This window comes from Elgaria multicarinata, chromosome 17 (genome assembly GCF_023053635.1).
Source record: "Elgaria multicarinata webbii isolate HBS135686 ecotype San Diego chromosome 17, rElgMul1.1.pri, whole genome shotgun sequence".
Taxonomy (NCBI): Eukaryota; Metazoa; Chordata; class Lepidosauria; order Squamata; family Anguidae; genus Elgaria; species Elgaria multicarinata.
The window spans coordinates 24,436,564-24,450,195 of NC_086187.1; the positions used below are offsets into that span (position 1 = coordinate 24,436,564).

A 13,632-nucleotide genomic window follows, 5' to 3' on the forward strand; every position below is an offset into this window, starting at 1 on the left:
TGCTGGTTTTATTCCCCACCTTTGCATCAAGCGTTTTGATGCTGTAACTTTTAACTAGGATCTACCCACTTCTTAACAGGGTGCTGTCGCTGTGCTTTTCACTAGCGAGGCCCAGTGTGCAGGCTGAATGAGGAGGTGGACGCGTTTATCTCATGCTGTGAAAAGCTTCACCTGCTGATTTCTGCACCTCGGTCTGCTATGAAAGGCACAGGAATAGGCCGGCTTTGCGTTGTCTTTCTGGTTCCTTGGAAATCCTAGTGACAGTGCTGGTCTCCAATGCCGTTTTAGCAATTGTAAACCTGAGAATTTCCTGTGGATTTAATTCTTCTGGTCTTTTCCCTATCCCCCTTTCTAACACTTAATGTGCAGAGAAACTTTCCAGTAAGGATTCAACTGCCTTTATTCTTCTCAATCTGGTTTTGTTTTATTTTGAACAACAATGGTTGTATATCATACCAATATGTGCGCCTTTGGACATAACTAGTTCCTTTCAAGTGTTCCGCACTTACCCCAAATGTTTTTGAAATTTTGTGGGGGTTTAAACTGAGGAGTGAGCCCATTTTTTGTATCCTTCCTGTTACTTTTGTTTTATTAAACTGTACTGTAGCTATTTTTACTGGTTTTGTGTCCCCCCCTCCCCGTTCTGCAAATACTAAACAAACAAAATTCTAAATGTAATTTCTGTGGTTTCTATTCAACTTGGGTTTAATGTTTTAAAATAAACATCTTTGAAAAGGCATGGCACTGGGCTAACGAGTCATTTTTTTAGATAATTATTACAGTGATCCTTGTGACTTTTATCTTGCGTTTACTTTGGTATAACGTATATATCGCTTATATACAGGAGTGTACTTCTAACACAAAAGCCTTAGATAGGATAGCTCAAATTCTGCACTAGGAAAATCTCTCTCTCTCTCTCTCTCTCTCTCTCTCTCTCTCTCTCTCTCTCTCTCTCTCTCTCTGTGTGTGTGTGTGTGTGTGTGTGTGTGTAACTGAACCTGTAGTAAGCCTAAGAAAATACAACTTCAATAACTGCATATTGTTTCCCTGTTTGCTCCTTCATTTGTTTCCCTTGTCTTGAATTTTAGATTGGAAGCTCCTCAGGGCAGGGACCTGTCCTCTTACACTCTGGCTCTGCCCATTGCTGTACGAGAAAAGAGACTAGCTCTGGTGCTATGCAGGATAATAAATCTATAATGGTATTGTTGAAAAAATAGATTTGTGATTAAGAAAGCTCAACGTTCCGGATGCCAGGATCCTTCGTCAGGAGCTGATAACGAGTATTAGACTACTGCAATGCACTCTACGCGGGGCTGCCCTTGAAGATGACGCGGACGTTGCAGCTAGACTGCTGGCGGGTACATCTTACAGAGACCACATTACACCGGTCTTAAAGGAACTGCACTGGCTGCCTACACGCTTCCGGTCGGAATTCAAGTTGCTGGTAATGACGTTTAAAGCCCTAAAGGGCTTGGGACCTCGATACTTGAGGGAGCGCCTCTCCTTATATATGCCTGCCCGAGCCCTTAGATCTGTTGGAGGAGCCCTTCTCCGCTTCCCACCAATGCAACATATATGCTACGTTGGGACAAGGGAGAGGGCTTTTCTCTGTGGTGCCCCCCCCCCCGACTGTGGAATGCCCTCCCCTTGGAGGCCCGATTGACGCCAACATTGATTGCATTTCGACGCCAAGTAAAAACACAGCTTTTTAACAAAGCCTTTGATGGTTAAACTCACTGGCACATTGCTTTAACTGTTTTAACTGCTTTTTAAATTATATATTGTTTTAACTTGGATCATGGTTTAATTTGTTTTTAACTGCGCATATTTATTGTTTTATACTGTGTTTTTATCTGTACGCCGCTCTGAGATCTTAATGATATAGGGCAGGATATAAATGTTTTAAATAAATAAATAAATTTGCTATCAATGACAATATAACTGTCATTGATAGCAAAATTAAACACTTTTATCTGTGGAGCATCCACGTCGACAGCTGCGTTTGCTATCCGGAATGCTGCCCGTCATCAGCTCCTGACGAAGGATCCTGGTATCCGAAACGTTGAGCCTTTTGAATCACAAATCCATTTTTTCAACAATACCATTTTTATTATCCTGCATAGCACCAAAGCTAGTCTATTTTCTCCTACTGCTTAGTGGTGCTTTTTCTCCTTTTTCCACCTCTGCCAGTTTCTGGCATCACTCCTACTCACTGCTGACTTGTACACCCACCCTCACCCCAGACCTAACTAGGAGGGAATGCAGCACTTAAAAGAAAGGAAAAAGGTTGCCCACTCCTGCTATAAAGTTGCAGCTTTTATCATGCTCACTCATCAGGTCAGGCGCCTGCTAAAGTCCTGCACGGGCTCAAGTTAAAGGAAGCCAGATTCCAGCTGAACATCAGGAAAAACTTCTTGACTGTTAGAGCAGTGCGACAATGGAGTCAGTTACCTAGGGAGGTGGTGGGGTCTCCCACACTAGAGGCCTTCAAGAGGCAGCTGGACAAGTATCTGTCAGGGATGCTTTAGGGTGGATTCCTGCACTGAGCAGGGGGTTGGACTCGATGACCTTGTAGGCCCCTTCCAGCTCTGCTATTCTATGATTCTAAGAGGCAGCTGGACAAGCATCTGTCAGGGATGCTTTAGGGTGGATTCCTGCACTGAGCAGGGGGTTGGACTCGATGACCTTGTAGGCCCCTTCCAGCTCTGCTATTCTATGATTCTAGGAGCACACTGGCAAAAACAGATGGACTTGTTCTTCCTCTTAGCCATTGCAACCTGCCTCTTGTTCTGGCCCAGGCAACAGACTGCCTGCTTGTTCTTGGACTCTCTTGTCAAGCGTGCACGTGGTAGCAGTGATGAGCCCTCAGAAACCTGGAGCTGGTGTCATCTCTTAGATCAATTTATTTGTTACGTAGACCTGTTGCTTATTGGAATAGAGCTCTCAAAGCAGCAGTTTCTGCAGCTGAAACTCTCCCCACGGCCTGAGTTCGATCCCAGCGGAAGCTGGTTTCAGGCAGCCGGCTCGGGTCGTCTCAGCCTTCCATCCTCCTGAGGTCGGTAAAATGAGTACCCAGTTAGCTGGGGGAAAGGTAATCACGGCCGGGGAAGGCAACGGCAAACCACCCTGCTTTATAAGGCCTGCCAAGAAAACATCAGCAAAAGAGAGTCAGTAATGACTCAGTGCTTGCACGAGAGGTTCCTTTCCCTTTCTTGCCTCCCTACCAGTAACATACCCTGACCAGCCTGACCCTTCAAGCTGAAAAAGTGGATTAGTCTAGGATTAGGGTGTAAGGTATTCTTGGAGAGGAGAAAACTAGGAACTGGTGGTAGAGTCAGGTAAGCAAACTTGGTTACATGAAAGAATCCAATCTCTGTCTCTTCCAATTTGTGCTTGTTCTCAGCGTCAGGACTTGAATATATATATATTTTTCCAATTGCATCTGACATCCCTAGTATTTTTCAGCCGGCTTCAAATGTTTATGCTGCCTTAGTTCCACCAGGTGGCAGCATCGGATTATAATCCATTTAGAAATGTTAACTCTAGTCAAAATCGAGCCGCAACCAATTCATTAGAACTAATTCCTCAATGTATAGAACCATATTGTCTGTTTTTAATAGAAGAGCAAGAGCAATTTTTACTATTTAGAACAGCGGGGGAAAGCCCCGAATGAGGTTGCTAACAGCCCAACAAACGTCAAGAAGTGTCTTGAACTGAAAAGGAACCTTTTGATGCCTGGGCTGCACATTCCGCAGAATGAAATGGTAAGAGTTGACCTCCGTCTGCTCCCCATTTGAAAATGTCCCTGCAAGTAGAAAATTAGCATGACAGGGTTCGAGCTGGCCTCGAACTCTTCTCACTGATCGGTGTTTACTTTTATGATAAACTTGCAGGGCGGTCTTTTGATGTGAACAATATGGCTGAGTGCTTCTGTCAGTTTCATTTTTTCTCAGTCTTCCAAATCTTGGTTTGTTCCACCCCCATTTCGACATCAGTTTGTGACACTTAAAAAAAAACACCTGCATATTTGTATGGGCTTGTTTTGTTTTTTTGCCTGATGTAGGGACTTTTTGCAAACTCTTTTCATTTATGAAATGCTTTTTTTAAACATCTTCCCCTAATATATACATTTTTATCTGCACTTTCCTGTTGATTGCATTATTGTATGCACTAGGATGAAGAAGAAGAGAAAGCCCTTAAAAATTAGATTCCAAACAGGCTTTTTGCACTCCAGTTTGAGGTGACTTAGGCTAGCGTCACTGACTTGGTCACAGAGCGTTTTTCGTCTTTAATGAGATGGACACAAAGCAGTCGGGTACATCAGTCAGCTTCAGCATGAGCACGGCTTCTGTCGGGGCCACTGAGTAAATATTTTACCAGACGTGAACCTCCCGCTAAGGAGTGGAACATGAGAACGACGCCTTCAGTGACCTATGGCTGTGACCAGTGACAGTGCGATATGGCTGCAAGAAAGGCAAATGCTATTTTGGGCTGCATTAATAGAAGTATAGCTTCCAAATCACGTGAGGTACTGGTTCCTCTCTGTTCGGCCCTGGTTAGGCCTCATCTAGAGTATTGTGTCCAGTTCTGGGCTCCACAATTCAAGAAGGACGCAGACAAGCTGGAGCGTGTTCAGAGGAGGGCAACCAGGATGATCAGGGGTCTGGGAACAAAGCCCTATGAAGAGAGACTGAAAGAACTGGGCATGTTTAGCCTGGAGAAGAGAAGATGGAGGGGAGACATGATAGCACTCTTCAAATACTTAAAAGGTTGTCACACAGAGGAGGGCCAGGATCCTCCCAGAGTGCAGGACACGGAATAACGGGCTCAAGTTAAAGGAAGCCAGATTCCAGCTGGACATCAGGAAAAACTTCCTGACTGTTAGAGCAGTACAACAATGGAATCAGTTACCTAGGGAGGTGGTGGGCTCTCCCACACTAGAGGCCTTCAAGAGGCAGCTGGACAAGCATCTGTCAGGGATGCTTTAGGGTGGATTCCTGCATTGAGCAGGGGGTTGGACTCGATGGCCTTGTAGGCCCCTTCCAACTCTGCTATTCTATGATTCTATGACCTCCATTGCTTCACCTTTCAGGCTCTTCTTAAACTCACCCCCCCCCCCCCACACACACACATAGTCCACTTTGTCATCTTCCTCTGTAGCGAGGCTCCCAGAATGTACAAGCCTGGTTTTTACCCACAAAAGGGTTTAGTTTCACAAGGAATATATGGCTTGCAACGACTCAGACGGCCATAATTTCAGTCCAATATTGTCTACTCTGTCTAGATTAAAAAAAAAAAAAAGATTAAGGGTGCAATACTAGGGGCAATCTTGTTTCCCCCATACATTCACAAGGTGGCCTTAGGCTAGACACACCACTTCTCTCCCTACATGCAAAGGTGCTGTAAACTGGTGACAGAACAGTGTTTGTTATGACATTACACAGACTAAAAGTAATACTTAAAACCACTGGTCTGTTAGCTTCCAGTTCCAGCTTAATTGCAAATCTCTGCTGAATGGTTTATTTCTGACGCCCTGTTGTGGGTTTCTACAGAGTTGCTTCACTGTTCGTAATCCTACATGCAGCAGCCATGACCAGGGCTGGTGACGAGTGTAGGCACGGATGGGCCCCTGCCAAATCTTGTCATCAGCAGGCAGAAGCGTAGCTCAGATTCAGCTGCAACCCAGGGTGGCTTAAAGAAGGGGTGGAGAAACGCAGACCCAATGCAGCCCTCCGGGTTTTGCCTAATGGCCCCACTGCCTTTCCTCCGATGGTCAATAATTTGGTAAGTTTCTTGACATTTGCAGGTTTTTCCCCCAGTCTGAGAAGTTGACATGCCTCTCGTAAGGCTGTGAGTGGCTGCACATAATACGACACGACACATAAAGACTGCCTCTGGAATTCATTGCTTGTGGCTGCTTTTTTGACAGGAGCTGAAGGTGGATTTTCCAAGATCTATCGCTGCCCTGATAGCCTTGCTGGGCAGCTGTTGAACCTTGCTTGCTAAGGGGATGAGGAGATTTATTCAAGAGGCTGCGGGCCTCGGCCAGACAGCGGTGAAAAATGGCTTCCTCCCATGGCAAGCACCCAAACCTTGCTGCTGAACTGTGGAAGGCCATGCGGGCCGTGATCATTGGCTCTTTGGGGCTGCAGAAGCACTGCAAAGCAAACAGCGGGAGCCGGCTTTTCCCCAGCCGGGTCCCCAGACATCTTCCCCCAGGGAGCCTTTCCGCAGAGTAAAAAGGAAAATAGGTTTGGGGAGAATAGCAATATAATTTTTAGGGACACGCAGCTCCTGTTGCCAACTCGTAAATCCAGACAGGGCACCTGAAATGAGTCTCTGTGTGCGTGCGTCTTTTCCCACCAAGCGTTACCGACTGGTTAGTGATCATTTTTGGTATGAGGCACCAGAGAGGATGAGAAAGCAGAGAAGAGCACCAGCTCAGTTTCCACCCACAGAAGCAGTGCGGCTCCAGGTTTTTGCACTCTTGGGCAAGACACCATCAAGGGCCCATCCCTCCGTGAGCCTACTTTCACACCGGCATTGTCACCAGCTGCAATTCCTCCTCCTCCTCCTTGCTCCCACTTGCTTGCTTGATGGGCAGAAAGCCAGTTAGCAAATAGGCACTAGCAACTAGTGCTTCTCTTCCTCATGACCACCATCATTTTCTGGACCAGAGCGAGAGGCATCCGGCGAACAAGCATATCACAATGCTGAAGAGGAGGAGCCGGTCCAACGGTTCTCATCAGTGGGTCCCTGCTCGGGTGGTAACCCCTGGGCAAGTGTCCCGACTACTCTTACCCTTGATGCTGGGTCTGCATGGAAGCCATACTGCAGCTCCACTACCAATAATGTAAGATCAGACCAAGGATCCATCTAGTCCAGCATTCAGTTCACACAGTGGCCAACCAGCTGCCCATTGGAAACTTACAAGCAGGACACAAGTGCAACAGCACCCTCCTGCCCATGTTCCCCAGCAACTGGTGTACAGAGGCAACTAAGCCTTAGGAGAAATGGGTAGTCAGGTGAAGGGGGCATGACCCCTGGGCCTGGAATTCTTCACCCCTGCTACACACTAGCACCCAACTCCTTCCCTGAGTTGTGATCCTTATGCAGCCGAAATAGCACCAGCTATACATAGGGAGGTATGAGAAGGCTTAGGAGAACTCCAAGGTTTGGAGAACTAACAAAAAAAGACCTCTTCAGAAAACAAACTCTAAAGGAGAGGAAGGAAGGAAAGGAAAGGAACCTCTCGTGCAAGCACTGAGTCATTGCTGACTCTTGGAGGGACGCCAGCTTTCGCTGACGTTTTCTTGGCATGCCTTATAGCGGGGTGGTTTGCCGTTGCCTTCCCTGGCCATTAAGGAGAGGAAAAAACCCCTCAAAAAACCCAGCCCAAATGAGGACTGAGAACGGTGAGTCGGCGTGTAAGGGGAACGGTAAATCAGGGGAGAACGGAATGGAGTGACTTGCGAGAGGGTATGGCTGGCTGGGACCTGTAACGCGATAATCACGCTGCAGCTTTTGTTTGGCAGGTCCTAGCCGTCTAAAGATTTATAGGTACTGCATCTTCCCTACAGTACAAGGTTTGTGAGTTCATCCCAGCATGCATTTCAAGATATACACGCACACGCACACACAAAAACCAGAGTCCTGTATCATTAACCAGCCACGCTGCTTTATTGAAGGCAAAGAAAAGATGGCTACCACAGAGTGTCCATGGTAACAATCAGGTTTAATTCCCTGAGAACATTTATTCTTGTTATTTTCCCCCCACCTCTATTTCTTATGGTTGTTGTTTTTCTTTGAAAAAACAACCCACAAACATATACTACATTATGGAAGACAAAAAAGAAAAGAAATGAACAACATCCCAGATACTGGGATATATAAATTAAGCGTAAGGGATAGTTACAACAGATGTTTTCCATTTTAAACAGATTGTATAGATGTTATTTTTTTCTTTTCTGATCCACAGAAAATGTTTTGTTTTTACAAAAAATCCACAATTTACAAAGTTACATAGGCCTCAGTTTTAACAAACAAGCACAGTAAATAATACTGTTGCAATAAGATATTTACAAACACTACCCAGTATGGGCTATTTTCTTTTTCATTTGGAATGGAAGCATTCAGGACTTTCTCTCTCTTTCTCTCTGCCCACGGCTCCATGGAACAAAATACTGTACAGGGTTAAGGGATTGTATACCTGTGCATGCAAAAAATATGTCCAGTTCTTGAATGTCAGCCTTTAGATTCTAAAGGTTGAAATATGCCACTTTTCATCTCCCCTGCTTAGGAGAAAAGGCGGAAAGTGACATGTTTGACATTTATCCCCCCTGGAGAAGATGCCCCAGAGGAAGCCATACACGTGGGCAGAGCCGTTGCATTGAAGGGAGACAGCAGCAAGTGAATACAGATTGTCCAACTTCCCAAGTGTTAAACATGGGTAAACGTCACCACCAGATATGGCCCCAGCCTATACCACACGTTAGAATGCATGGTAGGAAAAAGAAATATCACATCATGATGTGCATGCTGAACAAAGCCATCGTAGAAAAACCTTACCACTAGGGAAGTTGGCCACCTGTACTGGGTCCCAACCCTATGCACACCTATTTGGGAGCAAGACCCATTCAACACCCTGGGACTTCCTTCTGAGTAAACTTATATAGGATTGCTCTGTTACAGTTCTGCCTTGAGCATTTGTTATGTATTCCACTTCCTCCAACATCTAATTATAATAATAATAATCCACATTTGTTTAGTGCTTCCAAGTGTCCGAAGCACTTTATATGCATGGTCCGGTTGTAATCCTTACAACAAACTTGTAAGGTAAGCCAGTATTATTATGTCACATACTGCAGATCAGGGGACGGAGGCTGAGAGTGAGCAGCTTGCCCATGGTACGGACATGGTGGAAGCGAGATTTGAACTGAAAGCCTTCCGGATTTGCAGCTCACTCTCTTATCGACTAGCGCTTTATATAAATACTTGGTACTTCATCTTGACGAACACTTTACAGTGCAATCTTATGCAGGTGAAGTCCCACTATGTTCAATGGGGGGCAAATATGCCCCAAGAAACACGTACAGGTAACTGCTACAGTAGCATTCCTCAACCTGGTGCCCTCTAGATGTGTCAGAATAGCTGGAAATGATGGGGAGTGTAGTCCAGCACATCTGGAGGTACCGAAGGAGCTAAATAGCCACGGCAGTGACAAATGCCACTGTGTATCGAAGTCCAGGCTATTCTTGCTCCTGTGTGTCTCCCTTCCATGTAACTGTAAAAGCTGAGGATCCTAGAGACCAGCTCTTAATGCAACGTTTCAGAGAAGCTGAACTCAAAGTCAATTTAAAACACACGCACACACACATACTGCAAGGAGTGGGGAGAATTCCAAAGGGGGAACGTAAAACACACACACACACAAACACAAACACCAATAACAACAACACAAACTTTAGTTTGTAAACCTTCATCTGAAAAGTTATCCGGAGCCCAAGAAGTGGGTAGGAGGAATAGGAAGGAAGAACGCCTGGGTTGGATTGAGCAAGCCAAGGCAGAAGGGAAGAGCATGAAAAGGTCTATGGCAGTGTTCCTCAACCTGGGGCGCTCCAGATGTGTTGGACTGCATTTCCCAGAATGCCCCAGCCAGCTGGCTGGGGCATTCTGGGAAATGCAGTCCAACACATCTGGAGCGCCCCAGGTTGAGGAACACTGGTCTATGGCATGACCCATCTAAACGTTCGGCACTTCGACATCCCCTCAATCGTAACGGGTGCGATTTACACCCATGCGATTTTAAAAAATGCTTAATTTTGGCCAGAGTTTCGCCACTTGCGTGGTTTTTGTTCTGCCCGTCTAGCTCCTGCTGCTTTTAAAAATTCATCAGTAGGGAAGAGGAAAGGGAAGCCTAGCGAGGGAGACAGTGGCGGAAAGGGCACGGACCCACCTCCGTTCTACAAAAGAACGCAGCAAAGCAATCTGCAGAAATGCCCAGGGTTGCTGATTGAGGGCAGGGTGGAGGACATCTTCCCTCCATCCCAAACCAGCCAGAACCACGTACCCAAGGAGGCACGAGCTTAGAGAGCGGTTCCACCCCACTGACATGACCCCCACCCCATCGAAAGGGGCAAAAACAACAGGGGGGCGACAAAATACCAGCACCCTCGGCCTGCCTAGAGAGCGACAGGGCAGATAGAGCACAAACAGGGCCGCACGGCAGCCTATAAAAACATAGACACACTGTGAATTAACCACAGTAATTAAGAGCCAAGCGCTTCACAGCAAAGGAAACACGCACACAACGCAAATACGCGGGTCCCACGAGTTCTTCGGATACCGGGGAAACTCGGGACGAGGTTTAAGAAGGGGTGGGGCGCCTTGCCACTTAGTAAACCACGTGGCGAGGGCACCAAGGCGTGTCTGGATACAGCAAGCAGTGGACGGAGCGGAACCTGCAAGACAAAGAAAGGGGCAAATGGATCCTGAACTCGAGACGGGTCACCCGGATTATCACCATCACGGCATGAATTAGGGCTGTCACGTGAATTTAATTCAAGGGCAGCTTTCACCATTTCCAGAGGGGTAGCTGTGCGTGTATGTGGTTTGCTTGCGTTTCTGCTGGAACACAGTCTAAAAGTCTCGTAGCGCCGTATAACAGGGGCGAGGAACCTCTTTCAGTCCGAGGGCCTAAATCCGGAGAAGCTCTCGGGGGCCGTGGTCCAATGGTGGGCGTGGCCAAAGGTTAAAAGGGGTGGGGCCATAATACCAAGTGCAAATATATGCACTAGAAAAGCTGAGTGTATTATCCCATTCCATGGTGATACACCATGAACAAGTGTGAAAATAAGGAAAACCCTGTAGGGGAGTAAAAAATAGCCAAAGGCAAGGGCGGAACCAAGTCATCTTCTACAATAACATAAGTAAAAGGTTTATTAAAGTGCCAGGTGCCTACACCTTTCGAACGCGCTTGCGTTCTTCCTCAGGGCTTTATAACGTTAGTGCAGTTGTCTGCAGAAGCTGCTAGTCTGGCATGATACAGAAAGAAGTGAGATATATTAGTGAAAGAGACCTTGCCTTTGGCTATTTTTAACTCCCCTACGGGGCCATAATACCGGGACATTTTAGCTTAACGTTCTTAATGTCAGTAACTAAGCCTTAGTTACTTAGCATTGAGCAGGGGGTTGGACTTGATGACCTTGTAGGCCCCTTCCAACAATGCTATTCTATGATTCTATGATTTTCAACCTTTTAGATGTTGGAAAATCACCAAAGGATCAACAAATAGAGGGAACGGGACTTGCCTTAAAGACTAACATACATACTATATTAGAAGCATTTGTGGACTAGATGAAGGAGGCTCTAGTCCACAAAAGCTTACATCACAATAAATTTGTAGTTTTTAAGGTACTACGAGATTCTTTGTTGTTTAGCATTGTGGTTACTTATCTCCAGTCTTCTCTTCAAGAGTGCGTACATGGTTGCCTCCCCCTGCCCCATTTTAGCTACACAACAACCCTGTGAGGTAGCCTGGGCTGAGAGGGAGTGATAGTCCCAACTTACATCTGTGAGATTTATGGTCAAGAGATTCGAACCTGAGTCTGCTCACTCTTAGTTAAACTCAATAATAAACTGATTATAAGTGATCGAAAGGGCTTTTAAAAAAACCTACTTTTAAATTATAAGCATGTATGAGAACAAAATAAGTGTCAGGCAATGCACGTTTTTTTTTTAGAACTATTGTTTTAGGCCTATGCCAAACATATACAGATTTGAAATGGATTAAGCTTGCCTGTAATGCTAAGTATAGGATCATGCCGTTAAAAATAATAATACACGGTTAGACTGCAATCCTATACACACTTTCCTGGGAGTAAGCCCCACTGAACTCAGTGGGGCTTAGCTGTGAGTAGACATCTATAGGATTGCACTGTTAGTTGATATTAGGTTGGATCCAGACTTAGACTGGTTTAGAGTAGATCCACTGAAATCAACGAGACCTTGGTTAGTCATGCCTAACTTGTACCATTGGCTTCATGAGACTACTCTGAGCATGACTAAGCCTGGAACTAACCCCTTATTTCTAAACTTTCCCATCCACCCCCAATGAAAGCATTTTAGCTCTGGCCTCTTCTCATAAAAACACTCCACATTTTCAGAGGAGGGATAGCGGCACCTGAGCCTTGGCTCCACACCTGCCTACACAGCAACGTGCTGCTCACCTTGACGGATCCTCCTCCACTGAGAAAGCTCCCTTCAGGTGGATCGAATTCCTCCTGTTTTCAAACATTCCGTAGCTCAGGGTTACCTGTGGTAGCAAGTGGGGAAACATTTAAGTTTGATCGAATAAGAGGGGAAGAGGGCCGGTCACCACTCCCCCCATTCCTTTCATTAAAATTGATTTGTTTTGAGCCCCAGATCTTATGCCCCTGTCGGATTAAAAACATGATTGCATACTACAGTTTGAGGCTACTGCGTCCAGTGCAGATCTAGACATGGTACCTCTCTCAAAATACTAGAACCTGGGGTCATCCCATGAAGCTGACTAGTGGAAGATCCAGGACAAATAAAGGAAGTACTTCTTCACACAGCGCAGAGTTAAATTATGGAACTCACTACCACAAGATGTAGTGATGGACACCCATCTGGATGTCTTCAAAAGGGGGTTGGATAAATTCCTGGGGGCAAAGGCTATCCATGGCTACTAGCCCTGATGGTTGTGTGCTATCTCCAGTATTCAAGGCAATAAGCCTGTGTGCACCAGTTGCTGGGGAACATGGGTGGGAGGGTGCTGTTGCACCATGTCCTGCTTGTTTATCCCTGGCTGGTTGGCCACTGTGTGAACAGAGTGCTGGACTAGATGGACCCTTGGTCTGATCCAGCAGGGCTCTCCCACACTAGAGGCCTTCAAGAGGCATCTGGACAACCCTCTGTCAGGGATGCTTTAGGGTGGATTCCTGCATTGAGCAGGGGGTTGGACTCGATGGCCTTGTAGGCCCCTTCCAACTCTGCTATTCTATGATTCTATTCTTCTTCTTATGTACTGAAGTGCTGACTGTGGATGTACACACTTGCCTTCTCTCTCTCTCTCTCTCTCTCTCTCTCTCTCTCTCTCTCTCTCACACACACACACACACACACACACACACACACGAGTGCTGGCTCCAGATTTTGGAAGGTCCTTGGGAAAGACACCCTCCATGGGCCTCCTCCCTCAGTGAGTCTCCGTTCTCCCTGCCAGGGTCACCAGCTGTTCCTTCTCATCATGGCTCCCACTGGCTCGCTTGACAGGCAGCCAGCCAATGAGCAGTTGTCCTTGGCGTCTCCTGCTTTTCCTCCCCACCACCTCCGTGGTCTGGCCAGAGCGAGAGCCAGGTGAAGAAGCAGGTTGCTATGAAGAGGAGGAGCAAGTTCAGGAGGCTCTCACCAATGGGGCCATGCATGGATGTGGGTCTGGGGCAAATGCGCGTACACACACACACACTCACACTCCCTGTTCACACCTCCTGCACAACATCACATGGAAAACTCTGATAGGTAGAGCAGGGATTTTACTGGACAGCGGCACCTTGGGAAAAAGGGGGTGAAGCCTCCTGGTACCTGGAAATAGGTTTATTGAGCCCATTG

The 13,632-nt window shown here is 46.4% G+C and overlaps 1 protein-coding gene across 1 annotated transcript in view; it reads right to left on the bottom strand.

The window, feature by feature from the left end:
- Positions 1-9,772: 9,772 nt before the first annotated feature.
- Positions 9,773-13,632, bottom strand: part of LFNG (LFNG O-fucosylpeptide 3-beta-N-acetylglucosaminyltransferase) — a 30,784-nt gene continuing 26,924 nt past the window's right edge. Inside the window, exons 7-8 of the mRNA XM_063143645.1 lie at positions 12,228-12,313; positions 9,773-10,460 (exon numbers count right to left, since the gene is read on the bottom strand). Coding sequence (XP_062999715.1) covers positions 10,394-10,460; positions 12,228-12,313 — 153 coding nt within the window. The 3' untranslated portion in view covers positions 9,773-10,393. The remainder of the gene's footprint in view (positions 10,461-12,227; positions 12,314-13,632) is intronic.